The sequence below is a fragment of the Panthera onca genome, chromosome A1, assembly GCF_046562875.1.
Source record: "Panthera onca isolate mPanOnc1 chromosome A1, mPanOnc1 haplotype 2, whole genome shotgun sequence".
NCBI classification, from domain to species: Eukaryota; Metazoa; Chordata; class Mammalia; order Carnivora; family Felidae; genus Panthera; species Panthera onca.
In genome coordinates this window covers 224,964,448-224,987,684 of record NC_138339.1, presented here as the reverse complement: position 1 = coordinate 224,987,684, position 23,237 = coordinate 224,964,448, and the positions used below count along the sequence as shown (strand labels likewise).

Here is a 23,237-nt window from a genome sequence, read left to right as displayed (position 1 = left end):
TATGTTAGTGTATAGGAATATAACATTTTAAGTACTTTCTGCATAGACATGGTTATTTTTTCTATAGTTTCAAAATACGTTAGAAAACAACAAAAAAATTCATCACTATGGAGCACCACATGTACATTTTATAGGCATAACTCTGAGATATTGGGGGTTCAATTCCAGACCACTGCAGTAGTCTGGAAGCAAAACTGCAATAGCCAATATTGCATTAGATCAAGTGAAATGAATTTTCTGATTTCTCAGTGAATATAAGTTATGTTGATATTATAGTCTATTAAGTGGGTAACAGCATTGTGTCTAAAAACACAAGGTGCAAACCTTAATTAAAATATTTTGCGAAAAATGTATCAGCCTAGCTTTCAACGAGTCATATTGATGGCAGATGAATATAACAAATGCAATTAATAATGAAAAGACTTGAAATATTTCAAGAATTACCAAAATGTGACCAAGAGGTATGAAATGAACAAATGCTATTGGAAAAATGGCATCAACAGCTTTGCTTAATGCAGGGTTGCCACAAACCTTCAATTTGTAAAAGAAAATGCAGTATCTGCAAAATGCAATAAAGCGAGGCATTTCTGTAGTCTATCGTTTCACAAATGATAACTTCGTTATTACTGTTTTGACTTTTGGCTGGAGAAAGTAGTAACTATTGCGTAATAAAACTATCACTGTTACAGAAAAACATTTCAGGTATTGACATCTATTTAAATTCTTTCATGCTAAGTATCGTATATACAGTAATAATCCTATCTTTGAGAACCCAAATACTATGTTTTTCAAGTATAAATGGTAATATTAATAAGGTTAAACAACACTGAATTTTGTGTATAAGGCTCAAAACTGAAAGTCAGGAAACAATGTTCTGTTATTCTGAATTTATTCTCAAAAATCTGTGAGGCAACACAGAGCAGATTATAAAGCAGGGATTGGCAGACTTTTTCAGTAGGCTTTGTGGGCCACATATGGTCTCAAAGTATGTGTACATTCTGCTAACAAAATATACCAAATTGAACACTCCTTAAAATGTATCTAGTCCTCTAAAGCAGACAATTGCATTAAAAAAAGACATGAGGCAGGACATTCACAGGCAATAGTATCAAAGCCTTGTATACGAAAATGAAGGTGCATAATCACTCTAAAATATTACAGTATTGACATACTATAGATTCTCATGAAAAGACAGGACATAACTTCTTTTAAAAATGGATCACCTCTGTATAATGTTTAATAGCTTACCAAAGGCACTTTCAGATCACTTCATTAATTTCTCTTAAGTACCATCTGAAGTTAGATATTTTTACTCCCATTTTACAGCAATGAAACTGAGGGAGACAAGTGACTTCTTTCAGGCCCCACGGTTAACATCTGGAGCCACGTGTAACTACTTGGTAGAAGTATATGTAAATATAAATGTTCTAATTTCAACATTTGATTCCATTTCCAGGGCTTCTGCCACTAAAGAAACATTTATGAACATTAAAATGAAATCACCAGCTAGAATTAGGAAATCAGAGCAGTATGTGTCACCTTGTTTATATTCTTTGGGTTTGACTTCTCAACTCAGAATAAATTTTTCTTACTAGAAGTTTGTTTTTCCTGCTAAATTTTTTGTCAGCAGTAAGAAACTGGATTGTTCCAAGATACAACAACATGTTCTTTTAAACAGCACTAAAAATTAGTACTTGGGACACCTGGGTGGCTCAGTTGAGCGTCCTACTTTGGCTCAGGTCATGATCTCATGGTTCATGAGTTTGAGCCCCGCCTCGGGCTCACTACTGTCAGCGCAGAGCCACCTTTGGATACTGTCCACCCCTTCTCCCCTCACCCCTCCCCAACTTGCACCCCTGCACATTCTCTCCCTCTCAAAATTAAATAATTTCAAAATTAAAAAAAAAATACTGTAAGTCGTTACAACGGTTTCCCAGGACATTTAATAGCAATAACTACTGCTGAAATAAAACTATTACTAAGTATGATGAGGACAAAAAATATTTTTGAATGCTTATGTGTTTCAGGCAGTTTAAGTCCATCATCTGTATCGACTCATTTAATCTTCACAAGTCTGAGGCAAGGCATTAATAATTATTCCCCATTTTATTAAGAAGGAAAGTGAGGTGACTTTCCCATGATTACACTGTTAGTAAGTTGCACAACTGCAATTCAAACTCAGGCAGTCTGGCTCCAGAAGCTGGGCTTTTTATTGCCATTCCCTGTTGCCTTTCTCATGCAACCTAGTTTGCAAAATGTATTTCTTTTACCTGGAATAGGACTACACTGACAATAAGGCAACCGGTTAATTTATTATGTTTGGAAGGCAGATCGAGTTTGTAGAAACTTACCATGTTTTTTCACAGAATTGTTAAATGGTTTTTAATTCAAATATCAGAACTTCAAGGGCTTTTAAAATGAAATAACTGCGACATAATGCTTCAAGAAATAAGGACATTAAGTGTATACAATATGCTTACAATGACATTTTTATATTAGCATATACTTTAATTTTTTTAGAGGTTATTATTTCCAATATTCTGACCTGCTTGAGAAGCTGCCTGCATTGCACCGGGCAATGCATTTGGTAGCAGACCTCCTGAGGGTAGAAGGCCACTCAGGTTTATTCCTGCAGGAGTTATGGCACCAGTGTTACAGCCCAGCATAGGGTTTGAACCACTCATCAAAGCCTGGGCTCCACTGTGGGAGAATAAGACAAAGCATTAAACTTGCACTACAAAAGAAAAACTCAACTACACAGTAATTCTTTGGATTAAAAAAACAAACTACTAAACAAACACAAGTAGCTACTTCTGGTCTTAAACATCAGCTTTGGGGCTCAGTTTCATTTTTATGGTAGACAGTGACAGTAAGATTATCTAAAAACTAAGCACCATATATTTACCAAGGTTTAAGATATAATTTGGAAGAGTAAAACATTAATTAAGGGATTAAAAGGTGGTATCACTGAGAATAAACAGGATAATCTATGCTGCGGTCAATACGAAGTAATACCGTGTTAGTGCACTAATACATGCATTACCTAAAATAAAAACATTCTTGTTGAGATAGCTTCTACTCACATCTAAACTGTTTTTCAGTTGCAGATATATGCAATTTGTTACTAATTTCACAAGAATTTATTTAGATCAGTAATAAGATTTAACAATCTTATTGCCACATTTAACAGATTTTTTTAAAAAAAAATTCAGAGCATCAGTGCAAACTTACCAAACAGAGCCCACTACATTGATGAAGTTAAGTCCAGCAGAGTTTGCCATGACCTGGGTGGCCGTGGTTCCTGTAGTTATGGATGTTACCATGGTGGAAAGAGGAATGGTCGTTACAGGCATTGCCTGGCTCAGAGACCTTTGCTGCTGAGCAAACTGAGTTAACAAAGTGGGCTGAGGGGTGAAGCCTGAATCTTGGGGAGTAGGGGTGGCTGAAGGGGTAATAGGAGTTGAGCTCTGAGCATCAGGAGGGTGTGGGGTCGATGAAGGGGTTGGTGTAGGAGTAGATGGCTTAGGAGTTCCAGATCCTGCTCATTGAGAAAAATAAAAATTGCTAGTTTGTTATAAATGGCCAGTCCTTTTTTAAAATAAGGTTAATGGAATCTTACTTAGCACTGACAATTTGTTCCAGTTTTTTTTTAAGCAGTTAACTGCAAGTGTTAATTTCTACACATGATACATGAGTGTTGCTACACTCAATTACAATTAAGGATGCAGTATATCACCTAGCAATTCCATCAAAGATGCTATTACAGTAACAGTAAAAATATACATTTGTATTCTACCACAATACCCATTTGAAAGTTAATTTCCTACATGCTACCTTTGGCCTAAAAAGTTTAAGAGGAATTCAAATTATTTTTTGTTATTTACGATTTCACTAATTTAGAACTTCATTTAAAAAATATTGCTTATTTTCTGTAACAGTCTGAGATAAACTCTGAACATATTTAATTACATATGGTTAACAATCATATTTGGCACCTAAATATACATGTTTAATTCCTAACACATCAAGTTTATCCTGACAAACAAATTTACAAAACACAGTTATAAAAGCAAATATTTGATAGATAATACTGCATCTTTAACAGTAACTGTGTACTTCTGTTTAAATGTAAGAATGTATAGAAAATCTGTTGTGAATGAAGTATGCACAGTTTATCAACTTTTTAAAAAAAAACAAAAACAAAAAACAAAAACCAAAAAAATAAAACCAAAAGCTCTTGAGGTGTTTTCTTTTTTAGCTTTCATGTCCTGCAGAAAGAAAGGAAAGAAATGTGAATGTCCAGAAGCTGTCACTCAACCCTTACTTAAAGTAACAACTGTGTGCAGTAGATTAACATAATCCATACCCACAACATAAGAAGTGTGAATAAGACTTCCAGGAAATTTATAAATTTTTCTTTGTGCAAAACAAGAAGGCAGAAAAATTACACCTTTTGAGCTATCAAGATGAAGATGTTTATATCTAAGGCAAAGACTACCCTATCACTGTGCAGTGTATTAAAACTTTCAGCACACTTTAGTTATCTACAAAAAAATCTAAAAAACTGGAATGCTTTTTTGCAAATTGGTACCTAAATATCTCAGAAATCTCTAATATGAAGAAATTCTCCCAACTGAATGCTAGAATTCTTGCATAATTCTTGATGTTAAAAAAAAAAAGTATTCAGTAGTAAAAATTACATTTTAATATTTTCAGAATAATGCTTTATGATCATTACCACATTTTAGTAACTGATTACAATTTTTAAGAGTGTAGGAGTGTTTTTGAAAAATCGGTTTTCAGTTTATTTTATCACCACCTTGGAACTAGTTGGTTTTTTACATATACAAAGATAGGACTGCAGCAACAACTCTTATGACATTTTTTTCCATATCAGCTACATAGTTTACATAAAATGTAACATGATCCTAGGGTACACTGGAATAAAAAATATTTTGGAATCTTATTGCCACATTTAACAGATTTTTTTTAAGGAGATGTGTAGGTTGCAACTCTGTAAGGTATACACACAGTGCATACATAGATACAGAAAAACAAATACAATTACAATAAACACATAATACATACAATCAACAAGAGATCTGCCTGAAGCTTCTAAAAACTTATACATTTTGGGTACATAGTACATTCAGATTTCAGTATTTTACTGGTCAAAAAAAAATAACTTTTAAGAAACGCTAATGCAAAAAGCTAATGAAATATTTAAGTTATAACTCACTTTGTGATGAACTGGCAGGTGACAAGGCAGCTGGAGAAAGCATGCTGACTTGATTGAGATCCACAGATGACTTCCGAGAAAGACTTGGTGGCTTGGAAGCAGGAGGAGGAGTTGGAGATTTAAGAAAGCTGCTGGCCTGTTGCGGTGTAAAATAGTTACCTAGAAGAATACAAAAGTTATTTTCCACACTTATAATTCAAAATTCTGTGAGTTATGTCAAAATATGAGTAAAGTTTAAAAAATAGATAATGGCTGTATGACGTTTCTTACTCAAGATGAGAGAAAAGTAAAGAATGTGATACCTGAAGAACTATTTCCTGAGCTTGAGGGGAGTTTGATGGGTGGAGGTCGGTGTTTTACTCCCTTCCCCAAAACTGAAGACTGAACTGACACAGTCTCGGGCTGCTGAGAAACAGGGACATTAAATATACTTGTTAAAATTAAGTTCAAATCAGAAATTCATAAACTAATCCCACCACAGCTTCTGGATGAGAACACACAATTTAAAACTCTCCAAATTACGCTTAGTGTTATAGGTTGGGTATTATAAGCATTACAAAAAAATATAATTTTGCATAAGGCTATCCATGAGATAAATTACAGTATACATACAGGATGAAGGAAAGATTTCTAAGTAGGTGGAGACAAAGACTTTGAGGGAGAAGGGCAGAAAGGTGTACTGAAGGCAAAGCTTCCATTCTTAAATCTTTTTCAGGAAAATAATAATTGATGAGGCCGGGTGATTAGTATACACAAGTGTTCATTATACTTTTCTCTCTACTTTTGTGTATATTTGAAAATTTCCATTATATAAAGTTACATAGTAAATAATACTCCCATCCCTCAAAAAATAGTCCTTAACATTTCTTATATTCCTTGATTAACGATTAGGCACAAAAAAGTAGCAGTGCAAAAAATTAGGTGCATAAAAGTAACCAAACACACTTCTGTTTCTTTCCCTGGAGAAAGTTGACTTAAGCTGGCTGAGCCACTGGAGCTGTGTGACATTTTGACTGGACATTTGGCTTCATTCTGGACCAACTCCTGGTACTGATTGACTACCCTGGAATATCAGGAGTAAACAAGTAAGGATTAGTTAACTGTTTTAAACATAAATTTACAGGCAATAAATAGTAACTACTAATAAAAGAATTTCCATCAAAATTAACACAAAAACCTCAAATTAGACAATTTAACAGTGTGCCAGAAGTATATTCTTTTAATCTTTTCAATGACAAGCTAATGCTCAAAACGTTTTGCTAATTAACAATCGAAACATAAACATACACATCTTCCTTTTAATACAGATATTGCACAGATTACTTAACCAATAAGCAGACAAAGAAATTACCCATTACCTTTTACCCACATTCTGATTAAAGTACTATTTTAGGAATTGTCTTCCTTAGCTACCACAGATATGTATTTACTTATTTAAAATAAACTATATTTTAAACATTATTCTTTTAAACATCAATTAAACAAAATCCTTTTTTTCCTAATTCTATAAAAAAAATCCTAGTAATAGCTAAGGTATAACAAAAAAGTTGTGACTCCTAGCGGAGTACTCCCTTATCCTATAAAAATGAAGTTTTTCACATCCATCCAGATTAAAGATAAAGACACAAATCAAATATTTTTACCTCTCAGCATCAGTCTTTGATCCAATAATAAACCTGAAATGTTTAAGAAAGAGAAAAGTATTAGGTTAAGAGTAGTGTTAAAGAGCCCTGGGATTACTTTTGAAGGCTTCCATATTTTAGTGATTGTAGTTTTATAAAAGGAGTCAAATCTACTGAGATATTCCAAAAAAAAAAATATTTTTTAAATACATTTAAACTTATGAAGCAATGACCAAGTTTTGCATGCATTATAAAATAATCCTGTGAATAATTTGGTTGATTTAATTTAAGGGAGATGTAGTTTTGCACAAAACTTATGTGTCAAAACAAAATCTGGGCTGAAAGTTACCAAATACTATACATCCTTGCAAGTGTCTGCCCTACAGTACAATTCACTGGACTGCTGTGTGCAAGGCCTCTGGCCTTCCTCTCACTTTAACCTTTGATTTTCGTCATTATTAATGTCTACAGAGCAGATCTTAGAAGAGATTTTAGACAAGGAAGGTAGTTTATTGCCAATTCAATAAAATGTCTTTACCAAATCCTTTTAAAAAATTTGACATTTATATGATTTCTTAACAGATTAAAGTAGTGAGTTTGTTTATTTTTTAATTACCAATTTGAATGGTCATCTGTGGAGGAGCTGAAATATAAAATGTAAAAAAAAGAAAAAACTTGGTTAATGCAGCTCAAACTTTAATTTCATAGTTATTAACTCAAGTAATTTATGAATATGGAGGAATGACTGGAAGTAATAAATCATGCAGCATTTTTGCAGCAACTCCCTGACATAAAGGCAAAAAATTCAATTCTTGTTAGATTTAATCAGTTGGGTTTTGAACTGATTTTTTTTTAATTGAAAAAAAAGAGTATCTATTATTTTCTTGTGTTTGAGAAAAGTTAATAATTTAAAATGACCAATGTATGTCTTTAAGGGGAAGATTTTTTAAAATACAGGTAATCAAAACATGTGACCTTTCTACACAGTATTCAACAAAAGAAACTGCTAATGTGAAAAATTACCTAACGATTCCGTAACAAACTATTTCTTACCATTGACTTTTATTTAGATACTGGTGAGGTTGTTCTTTATAATTCATCTTTCTGTTATAGTTTCAATTAGTATCTTGTGTTAAAAGCAAAGACTTTATAAACAATTTAACATAGGCCTGGCCCCTGCTTTTTTTTCTGTTGAGCTCCTCTTCTTTGTAGTTTCTTCTATTTGAAACAGCATCAACTTCATTGAAAAACTAATAAACTAACAATAAAAACAAAACTAACTACTATTAGCTTGTACTAAATATATGTAGTCCATAAGTTTCGGAAAATCAAATATATATATGTACATGTATGTATAGACACATAAACGCTACATATATACATCAAATTAATATAAATATATAGAGATTTCTAGAGCCAATAACTACGTTAAGCGCAGAGTCTTTGTCCTTACATGCAGTACCACAATACCAAGTATCTTTAATAGCTTCATCATTTATAGTGAACTTGCTTCCTACTTAAACAAACTACTTCTTGGAAAAACTTCATGTTCCCAGGATGAAGTCATAATGAGTAAGAGGGGTATCAATGGCATACCGTTCAAAGCAAGTATGAAAATATTTATACCACAGATGTTTAAAAATATATCATTATTATTTTAAATAACTCTTGGACAACATGGTAACTGTAATTTAGGTTTACTTATGTCCACTCACAAATCTAACTGGAGTACTTAACTAACAAATGAATCCTCAAAGGGAAACTTTTACTCATTAATGGTTCATCAATAGTTGCTGAATAAATTCTGATGCCTAATTTTGTCAATTACATGTATTTAACAGAACTCACTGGGATGGAGACATCTGGCTGTCATTTTCTTCATCTTCTTTACATGGCTGTATTTTGCCATAGTAAAGTGGATCACCAAGTGACTGCAAAATGGTCAGCTTTGTTTTCTGATACTGATTACCAGCTTCACATTCAAATACATAATCATCTTTTACATCCTGAAAAAGACAGAACACCCCAGATAAGCACCTTCTTCAGTAAATACATAATCAAAATTAACAAAATAAATGACATATTAACTTGTATTGGGCAATAAGAAGACATAGCATTTTGGTTATAGCCCTGTTTAACACTTCTGAGAGAATAAAGACTAGGACTCTTTTTTACATAGCACTTTAAGAATGAAGAGTTCCAAATAATTAACCAAGCCCAAGTGAAATATGGCAGAATTTCATATGGACATATGAATGCAAATACTAAATACTAAAAAGATAAAACTTCATTATGCAACCAAAAGAGAAGTAAGAATGCAGTATTACATTAAAATTGCCCTTTATAATGGAAACCATACTTTATGAAAAACAAAACACCTGTTTTTTTCCTTTAATTCACTAAACCCCCAATACGTCCTTTAAATTAAAAAAAAAAAAAAAAATCCTGGGCACTTCATGTTTAATAAATTCAGATCCCAGATTAGAAACTGCTTTATTAGAAAGGAGACTGCTGTAGTGATTACTTACATGGGCTGGCCAGACTGTTGGTTGTGAGTCATCAGATTTGATGGACTTTTCCACTTTAGCGTATTTCTCCACCTAAACAATCAAATCGATAGACAGCAGATGTAATGGAATCAGTATTGTGACGAAAAGAGAAAAACCTAAGTAACTCAACAATGTAGTTTCAAGCACAAAAATTCCTGACTCGCTAATACCACCAACTATTTATGCTTGGTTCAAAACTCTCCTGATACGTTAAGCTTGACCAACTGGTTTTAAAAACAAAACAAAATCAGAATCTCTTTTGTCATTAAATAGGTATAACAAACACAGCTGCTTTTTTGGACAGTGCCTCTTCTTTTTATTCCATAAATTGGTATCACAGTCATCCTTTAGCAAAGTTGGAATGTCAGAGAGATCAGGAGCAGGATCTTTTCCTTTGCTGGACTTGAAGGAAACAGGAGTTGTCATGTAACAGTGGGCACAACACTGGAGGAAGACTAGGGAAGTTATGTATTAAAGTTGGTAAGATTTTTGTGAACCTTTTCCATTTTCTAGTAAGATAATGACCACATATTCTGTATTATCTCCTACTAGTCTGTGTGAATCAAATATACTCATTTTACTGGCAACCATGATCTTAAGAGTAAATCAGACTCCCCTGGGAACTTGGTAAAATTTCAGATTTCCATGTCCTTCCCCTGAAGACCTGACTCCACTGGAAGGTCTGAAGTGGAGCCTGAAATCTATATTTCACTGGTATTCTAGATGAGTCTTCTAATCGATTCCGACTGAAAATCTTTGTATTCGGGTTTTGTTACTCAAAGTAGGCTGTGGACCCCAGTTATCATGCAACTTGGGAGCCTGGCCAAACTGCAGCATCTCAGGCGCTAGCCCATACCTGCTGAATTAAAATCTGCATTTTAACAAGCAAGCCAGGTGACTAGGATGTATATTAAAGTTTGAGAAGCACTGCTTTAGATATCCAATCTACCCTTCAAAGCTAAATTCCACCTTTTGGGATTTACACTAATATCTCTTCTCAAGCAGCATTCCGTCAGAAAACACAGAAGTTATCAAAAAAAACGTGGCTTATTCCCTTGAGTTGTATATAGTGCAATTCTGATGGTTTTGGCTTTGTGCTTTTCACAAATTCTTCTTCTAATCTAAAAAATATAACAATAGTACATGTGCCAGCCTATGAAGGATACAGAAGAAAAGTAAACACCTATTAAAATAACTAACCAATTGTGGAACCAGAAAAGACCCTGAATAGCCAAAGCAATCTTGAAAAAGCAAACCAAAGCAGGAGGCATCACAATCCTGGGCTTCAAACCATATTACGAAGCTGTAATCATCAAGAGAGTATGGTACTGGCCCAAGAACAGACATTCAGATCAATGGAACAGAATAGAGAACCCAGATATGGACCCACAAACACATGGCCAACTAATCTTTGACAAAGCAGGAAAGAATATCCAATGGAATAAAGACAGTCTCTTCAGCAAGTGGTGCTGGGAAAACTGGACAGCAACATGCAGAAGAATGAACCTGGACCACTTTCTTACACCGTACACAAAAATAAACTCAAAATGGATGAAAAACCTAAATGTAAGACAAGAAGCCATCAGAATTCTTGAGGAGAAAGCAGGCAAAAACCTCTTTCATCGTGGCCACAGCAACTTCTTACTCAACACGTCTCCGGAGGCAAGGGAAACAAAAACAAAAGTGAACTACTGGGACCTCATCAAAATAAAAAGCTTCTGCACAGCGAAGGAAACAATCAGCAAAACTAAAAGGCAACCGATAGAATGAGAGAAGATATTTGCAAACGACATATCAGATAAAGGGTTAGTACCCAAAATCTATAAAGAACTTATCAAACTCAACCCAAAAAAAACATATAATCCAGTGAAGAAATGGGCAAAAGACATGAACAGACACTTCTCCAAAGAAGACATCCAGATGGCCAACTGACACATGAAAAAATGCTCAACATCACTCATCATCAGGGAAATATAAATCAAAACCACAATGAGACACCACCTCACACCTGTCAGAATGGCTAACATTAACAACTCAGACAACAACAGACGTTGGCGAGGATGTGAAGAGAATCTCTTTTGCATTGTTGGTGGGAATGCTAGCTGGTACAGCCACTCTGGAAAACAGTATAGAGGTTCCTCAAAAAATTAAAAATAGAACTACCCTACAATCCAGCAATTGCACTACTAGGTATTTATCTAAGGGATACTATGGAAAGAGCCCAAATGTCCATCGATGGATGACTGAATAAAGAAAATGTGGTATATATACACAATGGAGTATTACTCAGCAAACAAAAAAAAAATGAAATCTTGCCATTTGCAACTATGTGGACGGAACTAGAGGGTATTATGCTAAGCGATATTAAAGACAAATATATGACTTCACTCATATGAGGACTTTAAGACACAGAACAGATGAACACAAGGGAAAGGAAGCAAAATATAAAAACAGGGAGAGGAATGAAACATAAGACACTCTTAAATATAGAGAACAAACACAGGGTTACTGGAGGGATTGTGGGAGGGGGGATGGGCTAAATGGGTAAGGGGCATTAAGGAATCTACCCCTGAAATCACTGTTACACTATATGCTAACTTGGATGTAAGTTTAAAAAATAAAATTCAATTCAACTAAAAAAATAAAAATAAAAAATAAAAAAATAAAATAACTAACCAATTGTAAAATTGAGTGAATAACAAAAAGTAACACAGGAGAAATAGGAAAGTGAAAAATATGAGACCAGTCCTCAAAAGATCTTTTTCATGTTTTTTATCATTAATAGTTCATGGTTATTATGGATCAGTAGAGAACACCATCCAAAGTTCCTAATTTGACCACTTCTCCAATATTAATTTTTAAATTTAACCAATTTGAGAAAAGGAGCATTATCAGGAAATTATAATGAAGTATTATGAAAAAAGACACATTAAATGCATATTATTGCGCTTTTCCCATGGTTCAAAATTCTTTGGTTGTTATTCCTAAACACAGGCCTTCTACAGCAATACACAGAACGTATTAAGGGGCTACATTCTTACACGTTAATGTGAAAGAATATTCTAAAATATTCTAAAAACGAGCAATTGGTTAAAAAAATCATTATTTTGTTTTTAAAACAAATAAGAGTCTTTGTTTTTCCAAAGTATCAGTTGCTATTAAACTTAGGAATCTTGTATGAAAATAAATGCAATTCATGAACTGACTTACATCCACTTCGGAAGGTATGGCCAAATTACAGGGACTCCGTTTCCACATATCTACACACTGAAAAATTAAAAACAGTATTAAAAATGCTGAAAAATTCAAAATGAGCAAGGTTTTTGAAATAATAAGCTTCATTAAAAAAACACACTTACATTTCCTGCTTTAGAAATCTTGAGGTCATAATGTTGACCTGCTTTTCTTTCCTTCCTTTTTTGTAAGAAATCAAGTAATTTTAGCTGAGGCGGAGGTGGACAATGAGAGAGATCCTGCTGTCGATTCAGAGACGACCTGGAATACCTCTTGAAACACCTGAAATATAAAGAGTTGAAAATAAAAGAAACTCAGAATAAATCTGGGTTTAAATCAGTAAGCATTATAATATAATTAAATCACCACTATCACTTATCAAACACAGTCCCAGGCACTGGCAAAATAAAAATGAACAAGACAAAATTCCTGCTACCATGGAGCTGATACTCCAGAGGAAAAAGACATTCACAATTAAACAGATAATTTCAGAGAGCATTGGTCAGGAGGGGGGGAAAAAAAAAGAAAAAAAAGAAGACAGGATACTGCAGTCAGTGATAGAGAGTGCAGCAGCAGGTAAGAGAAAGGAAGGACCAGACTCTTTGAAGAAACGATGTGTGAGCTGAGACATAAATGGCAAGAAAGAACCAGATACGGTAAGATCAGGGAATGAGTATTTAAAACAGAGAGAAAAATTGAAAAAAAAAAATTAAAAACTTACTTTGTTTTAAAAGCAGAAATAGGTATGATTAGAGCATGAGGGTACACATAATAGATGAGGTCAGAGAGTGAAGCAGGGGTCTTGCAGATCAATGGTAATGTGTTTAGATTTAATGTGAAATACAATGGGACGCTTTCATGGAAATTTAAGCAAGTGGTGGCATAATCTGCTTTGAAGTTTTTAAAAGATTATTCCAATTTGCTTATGTGGCAAACAGACCAAAAGGGAGCAAAGGTGGTAGCAGGAAGATCAAATAGAAATTTACTACAGAAGTCAGGATAATGTCGACTTTAAAATTTGGCAGTGGGGCATGGAGATGTGAAGATACAAGGAGACTTTAGAGAACTGCTGACAGATCTTATATAGACTTATTTTACTATTTCTGAAACTGTACCTTTTCCTTAGCATATATTGTTTACATAGTAAACTAAGGAGTTTAGAAAATGGGTATGTTTTTGAACTCTTAAGATGACCCAAAATGGGCAACTCAAACAATTGTTAAGAGTACCTAATGATAAACCAATTATAACTGTGATCCAAGTTAATATGCATTCTTTTATTAAGTAGAAAAGATAGCTAAAACATGTAAAGAACAAATTACCACGTTATAAAAAGGTATTTAATCACAAACTGGTATTTTATCAGATGTCAAAAATAAATTATGAATTGTTTCTTTAAAAGCAATATTAACAAAACAAACAGGTTACTGGTAATTAGTAATAAAGAAATTATTCTGTTTATACTTGTGTCTTTTCAGCCTGTTTTTGGTAAAGACTCTAAACTTACAGGAAGCTTGTCCTTTCACAAAATGCAGAGAATGCATCACTCCCATATAAAGCAGACAGTAGTTAAAAACAGTAATGCACAAAAAATGTAACTTAAGGCCATAAAAATCCTATTTAAAAAAAAGTCACAGTACTTATATATATACTTTAGAGAGAAAAGATACCATAAACAGCAAATTTTATTTTTTTAATTAATGTATTTATTTTAATGTTTATTTATTTTTGAAGGAGAGAGAGAGAGAGACAGACAGGGTGTGAACGGGGGAGGAGCAGAGACAGAGACAGAATCTGAAGCAGGCTCAGGCTCTGAGCTGTCAGCACAGAGCCCAACACAGGGCTCAAACCCACGAGCCACGAGATTATGACCTGAATCGAAGAGTGACACTTAATTGACTGAGCCACCCAGGTGCCCCCATAAATAGCAAAATTTAAAGCTAATTGTCTAGGAGCATCTTTTGGTTTACCCATCTACAAAGGCAATTACCGTTTCATGGGGCGCGTGTTCATCTTTTGCTTGTTATAAAGCAGTCTATTTGCAGTACAGGTTACTGCTATGGAAGGATCAAGACACAGTGGTTCAGCTGTAGCTAGGATCAGTTGGCTCTCAAGCAAGAGTTTATCTTCCTAAAATGTATAACATATGTCAGTACCAGATTTAAGTTTTTCAAATCATACATATTTCTTAATCTAGAAATATTCCTTGGAACTCTATGTACTACCATAAAACACAGTATTTCACGTCACAACTTTGCAGACTTCAGAAACTTGACAGCATAATGAAATTATTAATGGAAATTCAGTAATTTGTAGTGTACAAAATGGTCAAGTTGTAAGAATGCCTATTCACTGATTCAATAAATATTTACTGAGCACCAACTGTGTGTTAGCCTCTGTTCTAAGAGTTGAGGATCAAGTAGTGAACAGATTAAATCATCTGCTCCCACAAAGCTTACAAGATCACGATGAATCATAGAATTTTTAATAACCATCCTATTCAATACTCAGCTTAACTTCATTACAAGAATAAAAATGATTACACTAATACTGTGTAAACTCTATATTCCCAATTCCAAAACGTATACAGGTGCTCTACAGGTTTTACTTACTGTTTTTTTTTCTTTTTTTGACTTAATCAGTGAAATGTTTTAACAGCAACAACTAAGTATTTTACAGTCAAATGAGTCAATTAATATTACTGCTGAATAAGGATTTTTGCAAAGAAAGAAACACTGCTTCTTTCAACAGTTCAACTTATTATGGATATTTTCAAATGTACACAAAAGGAGAAGTGTAGTGACATCCATGTACCAACACTCAATTTCATTTAACAACCGCCCCTTAACTTCTTATGTTTTTGTTTTGCTGGAGTAATTTAAAATACATTCTTTGATGTTGTATTGTTTCATCTCAAAATACTTCAGCATGCATTGCTAACTGATAAGGACCTCTAACATCCAGTCTGGATTTCAATGTCCCATTACCTCAAGAGTGTATTTTTAGTTGGTTTGTTTGAATTTGAACTCAAACTCTACACTTTGTATTGGGTTTTTATCTTTTAAACATCTTACTTTGTTGTGTAATGATCACTTCTTCTCCCACGTTTTTCCCTTTTCTCATGTAATTGATTTGTTGGATTTGACCCAATTACTTCCTGGCTGACTATCTCCACACTGTGTCATTTAAGTTTCTCTTATTTCCCCAATTCCATATACACTGTTAGATCTAGAAGCTGAATTTAATTCTGGTTCTATTTTTTTAGACAAGAATTCTTTATTGGTATTGTTATATACTTTCTCTTGCATCACACCAGGAGAAACACAATGACTGTCCCATTTTTACACCAATGGGGTCAGTCAGATCTCTGCATTATAAAATTTCCCATGAACCTATAATCTAATGGCTTTTACACCGAAGAGTTAACCTGCCTAGATTAAGACTTCCAAATTGATACTTTAAAAAGTCCATCATTTATTTCTTCTGTATCTATTAGCAGGAATTCTTTTTTTTTCCTTTCTCTATTGAGGCTGTATATGTGCTATGTAGTTGGGAGTGTCAACCTTTCAATTGTGGTAAGATTACCCATCAAGCAGGAATGCTGTGGAGCCTACGCCAACATCTAACAGTTGAGATATCAATAATATCTATAATATGTGAAATCACAAGTGGAAATTTCTATTTGGAATCCTTAATTACAAAAGCACCATTTATATGTACCTCATGCAAAAAAATTAAATTTTTCACCAATATCAGAAATGTTAATGCTAAATTATCTTTTATACTTCCTGATTCTTACTGGAACCCACTTAAACAGATCATTATTGAAGCTATTTGAATGTATTCTATTCTCAAAAGTTAACTCTAAACTCATGTTTATAAGAAAGCAAATTAAGAAAATAAACTTTTGCGCAGAGACGCAGGTGGTTATTTTTCCAAGACAGGAACTATGCATCTACCTATAGGCGATCTCCCCTACTAACATTTACTCTTTACCAGGATAAATCTGTCTGTTCTCTCTCTTTTCTGTTGAGGTGTAACGGACATAGAACATATTTTCAGGAGCACAAGTAATTTGATACTCCTGTACACTGAAAATTGATCACCGCCCTAAGTCTAGTTAACAGGTTTCATTACCCACAGCTACAAATTTTTTTTTTCTTGTGAAAACTTTTAAGATCTAATTTTCCTAAAGAACTTTTTAATCTTAGCTATTCTTTGGCCACCTAACATACAGTTCATACAAGAAAAGCAGAGTAAAATGCTACAGACTTTCCCTTTATTCATCTTCAGAATAAGAAACTGATACCCTTGGGGCGCCTGGGTGGCTCAGTCGGTTAAGTGGCTGACTACGGCTCAGGTCACGATCTCGCGGTCCGTGAGTTCGAGCCCCGCGTCGGGCTCTGTGCTGACAGCTCAGAGCCTGGAGCCTGTTTCAGATTCTGTGTCTCCCTCTCTCTGACCCTCCCCTGTTCATGCTGTCTCTCCCTGTCTCAAAAGTAAATAAAACGTTAAAAAAAAAAAAAAATTTAAAAAAAAAAAAGAAACTGATACCCTAGCAACATCTGATGGTGGCCAATGATTTTAATCCTGTTTTGAATATTCTTTCAATAGCTTTTAACCTTGTAAAGATTATAGCCCAAATTAAAACACACTTGACAGTTACTGACAACTCATAACCGTATTTTGCAGATAATTTTCATTATTGATATTTTCTTTGGTTTAGTAACTATTCCTCTCTATAGCAGCAAAGAAATAAGCAAACACTATTGTGAGTTAGCACCTCATATATACTGAGTGAGCACTGGAGAGTTACTGGCTATTCTCAAGGGTAACAGAGTTCCCCCAGTGCTGCAACTGGTACGAATGGCAAAGACAGGGTAAGCTCGCTTTAGAATCCTAGATTATGGAAAATCAGAATCCACTTGTATCCATGATATAAAAGAATTTTTTTTCTTCTGTTTGAGAGGGCATAAAAAACTGAATTTCACATATTGGGCAGCTCAGGTCAGCGTGACCCTATTTCACCATGGTCCTAAAGCAAATGGGATTGACCTGCTTAGTTCTTTGAAGAATTACTGCATGGATGATGAGACCCTTGATTTCTTGTTTTTTTTTTTTATTTTTTTGAAAGATAGAGAGCAAGCAGGGGAGGGGCAGAGAGAGAGAGGGAGACAGAACACCAAGCAGGCTTCATGCTGTCAGCACAGAGCCAGATATAGGGCTTAAACCCACATAGTGTGGGATCATGACTTGAGCCAAAGTCAAGAGTCGGATGCTTAACCAGCTGAGCCACCCAGGCACCCCAACAGACCCCTGATTTCTAAAGCTCATTAAAGAATCCCAAAATTTACTCATGAATAAAATTACAAATAAAATATCTTTCGCTTTACTTCTTAAGTATTATTCCATCCTGTATTTTCCCTGTTTGGAATTAAAAAACAACTAACCTGGGTCCATTTATGGTTATCACTTGTTATTGAATGCACATCACAGATTAAAGTCTAAAGGAAATAAAAGTTTTAAAAAACACATTAATGTACAAACATATGAAGATACTTAATAAAACTCCAAATAAAATCGAAAATACATTTTTCTTTTTAAAGACTGTATTTTATTAACATTTTTTTAAATGTTTATTTTTGAGAGAGTGCGAGTGAGGGAGGGGCAGACGAAGTGGGGAACAGAGGATCCAAAGCAGGTCCTGTGCTGATGCCAGTGAGCCCAATGTGGGGCTCGAACTCACAACTGCAGAGACTGGGGACCTGAGCCAAAGTTGGATGCTCAACTGACCAAGCCACCCAGGTGCACTTCAAAGATTTTATTTTTATTTTTTTAAATTTTTTTTAACATTTATTTATTTTTGAGACAGAGAGGGACAGAGCATGAACAGGGGAGGGTCAGAGAGAGGGAGACACAGAATCCGAAACAGGCTCCAGGCTCTGAGCTGTCAGCACAGAGCCTGACGCGGGGCTCGAACTCATGGACCGCGAGATCATGGCCCGAGCTGAAGTCGGCCGCTTAACCGACTGAGCCACCCAGGCGTCCCCAAAGATTTTATTTTTAACTAATTTCTATATCCAACATGGGGGCTCACATTTGCAACCCCAAGATCAAGTCTCACACATTCCACTGACTGAGTCAGCCAGGCACTCCTAAAATAGTTAAACATTCCTTACCTGCATTGTTGGACGTAAGAGAATATGCCTACTTTGGTAACCAGGAGATTTCATATTACTGGACTGCCTGTAGTCACGTATTTCTGCTATGACACATCCGCAATGAAAAATATTAACCTGTTTTGAGTGAAAATATTTAAGTAAATCTCATTTTTCAAAAGCCTACAGAAGTCTGCTTATATTGAATGTTTCGAGTTCTTTACATGCTTATGCAATACTTCTAGCCACTCACATACTCTAAAGTGGACTTCCTTGATGGATTTACCATTATATAAACTTTTCCAAGGAATTATTTTATGTTCATCATTATGACTCAACAAGCAGTTTCAAATTGTTTAATGGTTTCTTAGTTATAGATTGGGTTTTGACATTTATATACTATTAATATTACAAATCACTGGAAATGCTATTCTTGACGCTCACTGGCTGTTATACTTTGCTAACTCTGTCATTGTTACCAAGTTTGTCTTTTGTTATCAAGTGTCAATCAACCCTGCCAGTTTCAGCTTCTAGATGAAACTTCTATTCGCTCTAAGATATCCAGAAATAGGACAGTCTTTATTAATAAAAGGAAGAAAGTGAACTATAAATTCAAATATTGTCTGTTTTCCAATCCTTTTATAAGCCCAAAAGTAAGGACCTTTATAATTCAAGTCTTGCTAATTACAATCTACATTAGTCATTTATATAAAGTGTTGTTTTTTCACGCTTTCAGAACTTTTACTGGAGCCTGTGACTTTCTATGCTATGAGTCATCATTATGTCCATGACAACGTGAACTATAGGCCAGGCACTAAAGAAGCTTCACAGATATACAGGTGGTGGGACAACATTTGCTCTCAGTGTGGGAAGACAGGCAATAAACATGTACAGAAATAAACAAGATAATCTTAGTGATGAATGCTAAAAAGGAAATAAAATAGGGAGGAGCTAACATAGATTGTTTGCTCAGAAAGAAACCTCTCTGAAGGAGTGACTTTTTAGCTTAGGCCTGAATCACAACAAAGGACTGGACATCTGGCACAGATCATTCCAGACAGAAGGAATAGCAGATGACAGGCCTTAAGGTAGGAATATACCTGGTGTGTTTTAGTACATAAAGAACAATGCATGGCTGGAGTATAAAGACTGGGATGAGAATCAGGAGATGAAGACAAGAAGACAGAGGTTTTATACAGTGAGAAGACACTGAAGAATTTGAAGCCAGGGAACTTTTTTTTCCTATTGTTTGTTTTATAAGCTGAATCTAGTTGTCTGTGGAGAACTGATTTCTGGGGTTCCAGAATGAAAGCAAAATGCTCAGCAAGGTAACTACAGCAGGTCATGACCATACATATTTTGAAGGTACAGCTGACATTTACTGTTGGACTGAACGTAAAAGGTCAGAGCAGAGTCTGAGATTAGAAGGACGAGAACTGTTTTGGAAGGCAAAATCAAAAGTTCTGTTTTTGTCATTTTAAGTTTGAGGAAGCTACTACATTTCCTAGTAAACAGAAGTTTGGAGCTTGAAGGAATAGTCCTGAAGATATAAGCAAGGGATAAAATGTCACTTTTATTTTATTTAATAAAAAAAATTGTTTTAATGTTTATTTATTTTTGAGAAATAGAGACATGGTGTCAGTGGGGGAGAGGCAGAGAAAGAGGGAGACACAGAATCTGAAGCAGGCTCCAGGTTGAGCTGTCAGCACAGAGCTCAACCCGGGGATCAAACTCACGAACCATGAAACCATGACCGAAGCCAAAGTCAGATGCCCAACACACTGAGCCACCCAGGCACCCCTAGATGTCATTTTTCAACTCCTGACACTGGCTGAGATCATCCAGAGACGGTGTTACTAAAGAATAGAGGGCCTAGGAATAAACTCTGAAACCTGCACACATTTAGGAGTGGAAGAGGGAAGACAGTAAAGAAGACTGAAGGAACAGAGAGAAGAGGAAAACCAGAATGAGATGTCTCAGAAGCCAAAAGAAGGGTGTTTCAAGGAGGAAAGTTCATTTGCACTGTATTTTGTTGAGACCAATTAAAGATGAGAACAGAAAAGTGACCAACTGATTCTGTGCCATGGAGATCATTGGTAACCTTGACAAAACTGCCTCTGTAGAATGGTGATGTTATAATGCTGAAAGAGGTGGGCAGAGAAAATAACGGGATGTGAGAAAAAAAGACAGTATGATTATAGACAACTTTGTGAGTAGCTTTGCCATCAAGAAAAGCAGAATTGTACAACACTAGCTGAAGAAGGACACGGGATCAAGGGAGGATTATTTTTTTAAGTTGAGATACAGTAAAATATGCTTGTATTTTTCATCTAGTAGAAAGAGGTAAAGAGATGATAGAAGGAGAGGTTATAGTCACAAATCCTTGAGAAGGAGCATCCAGAAGACAACTAGAGGAGATTTCTTAAGAACAGAATACTTTTCATCCATTTTAACAGAAAGGCAGGCAGAAAGTGTGGACAGACCTCTAGACGACTAGGGCTAGAAGAAAATGCAAGTTCCCATCAGATGGCCTTTTTTCCCTAAGTATACAGTATCGCTGGAGTGAAGCCAAAGTTAGGAGTTTCTCCCATAATCCTTGTTGTAGGTATAGAGAAATTTCTAACAAATGAGCCAATTATTAAAGGAATTTTAGAAGAATCAACTAAATCTATACATTTCAGTACAGCCTAAGGGTAAGTATCCCACAATAAAATGGTTACCACCTAATTACATACAATGTCTCACTTCCTATTCCAAACACCATTGAGAATTTAATATCATTTAAATATAAGTAACATTTATAACAAACACCACAGAGATGACAAATGTAAGGACATTTAAAAAATATTTTTTTTTATTGTTTATTTTTGAGAGAGAGAGTGTGAGCAGAGGGAGAGGCAGAGAGAGAGGGAGACACAGGATCTGAAGCAGGCTCCAGGCTCTGACCTGTCAGCACAGAGCCCAATGCGGGGCTCAAACTCACAAGCCACGAGATCATGACCTGAGGCAAAGCCGGACACTTAATTGACTGAGCTACCCAGGCGACCCTAATGAAATTTTATTTATTTATTTATTTTTAAATTTTTATTTAAAAAAAGAAAAAAAAATTTTTTTTTTTTTAACGTTTTTATTTTATTTTTGAGACAGAGAGAGACAGCATGAACAGGGGAGGGTCAGCGAGAGGGAGATGCAGAATCTGAAACAGGCTCCAGGCTGAGCTGTCAGCACAGAGCCCGATACGGGGCTCGAACTCACCGCGAGATCGTGACTTGAGCCAAAGTCGCCCGCTTAACCGACTGAGCCACCCAGGCGCCCCTTTTAAAATTTTTTTTAACATTTTATTTATTTTTGAGACAGGGAGAGACAGAGCATGAACAGGGGAGGGTCAGAGAGAGGAAGACACAGAATCTGAAACAGGCTCCAGGCTCTGAGCTGTCAGCACAGAGCCCGACGCGGGGCTCAAACTCACAGACCGTGAGATCGTGACCTGAGCCGAAGTCGGCCACTCAACCGACTGAGCCACCCAGGCGCCCCCCTAATGAAATTTTAAAGAGACAAATTTGTACCTGAGATTTTTCTAGGAGATCAACCAAAATTGGAGGTAATTCTTCTGCATCCAAGTATTCAAGCAATTCCCCTTCTTCATAAGGCAGTCGAATGGTCTCAGAATCTTAATTTTAAAACATAAAGTTTCTGAAAATATCAGGCTCACCACAAAGCTTAGGTGCATAATTTAAATGAGTTTTCATAAAAAAATAAAGCAAATAAATCCAAAAGGCTCTTCTAAAGTCCTTCTTTATTTGTCTTACAAATAAATCACTTCACATACTGCTATAAGACTTGGTAAACTGTATACAATTTTAGGCCAGAAAGGAGAAAACCTTCAACACATGTGAAAAAGAATCTGGCATAACAACATAATGCAAACCACAGCCAGTAGTGCAAAAATGAGAATATGATAAAATTCCAATGCTGGTAACTGAAAATTCCCTTTAAAACAACTTAATCTAATCTGAAAATAAGAGTGATAATTTGGTACCTCATATGAAAAACGGTCACAGAACAAAATTCTCTGGCTGTTACATTTTACAATACATTATCAACAGAAGAAAAAATTCTTAAATAGGTGATTTCCTTGTAGAACCCACATCATCATCACCATAACACATTTCTAAGATGTCTTTAGTGAGATCTAAGAGTGCTTATATTCCAAAACTCTATTTTCAAGTTTACATTAATAGAAATGTAAATATGAAAAATTATTCAAAAGGCAGTGAATCTGCTTAATTTTGAAGGTTTCAGACTCAGTACAGTCAGAATACAGAAGAAAAACATAAAACACCTTATGCTATCTTAAAGTATAAATAGAAATAGAAAATTGTGACAATTATTTAAAGGTTGGGTCTTATACAATTTAACTTCAAAGACCTACCTC

At 35.1% G+C, this 23,237-nt stretch overlaps 1 protein-coding gene across 18 annotated transcripts in view; it reads right to left on the bottom strand.

Moving 5' to 3' along the window:
- Positions 1–23,237, bottom strand: part of SUPT20H (SPT20 homolog, SAGA complex component) — a 43,575-nt gene that overhangs the window by 10,228 nt on the left and 10,110 nt on the right. For 12 of the 18 annotated variants that reach the window (XM_060637311.2, XM_060637315.1, XM_060637309.2 and 9 more), the window contains 15 exons: positions 22,369–22,472; positions 18,824–18,940; positions 18,095–18,148; positions 14,635–14,774; positions 12,770–12,926; positions 12,621–12,677; positions 9,390–9,461; positions 8,710–8,867; positions 7,478–7,504; positions 6,883–6,915; positions 6,185–6,302; positions 5,542–5,644; positions 5,240–5,398; positions 3,232–3,538; positions 2,546–2,700 (listed from right to left, as the gene is read on the bottom strand). In XM_060637311.2, the coding sequence (XP_060493294.1) occupies positions 2,546–2,700; positions 3,232–3,538; positions 5,240–5,398; positions 5,542–5,644; positions 6,185–6,302; positions 6,883–6,915; positions 7,478–7,504; positions 8,710–8,867; positions 9,390–9,461; positions 12,621–12,677; positions 12,770–12,926; positions 14,635–14,774; positions 18,095–18,148; positions 18,824–18,940; positions 22,369–22,472 (1,761 nt within the window). The remainder of the gene's footprint in view (positions 1–2,545; positions 2,701–3,231; positions 3,539–5,239; positions 5,399–5,541; positions 5,645–6,184; positions 6,303–6,882; positions 6,916–7,477; positions 7,505–8,709; positions 8,868–9,389; positions 9,462–12,620; positions 12,678–12,769; positions 12,927–14,634; positions 14,775–18,094; positions 18,149–18,823; positions 18,941–22,368; positions 22,473–23,237) is intronic. The other 6 variants (XM_081795331.1, XM_081795329.1, XM_081795330.1 and 3 more) reach the window with 3 other exon arrangements.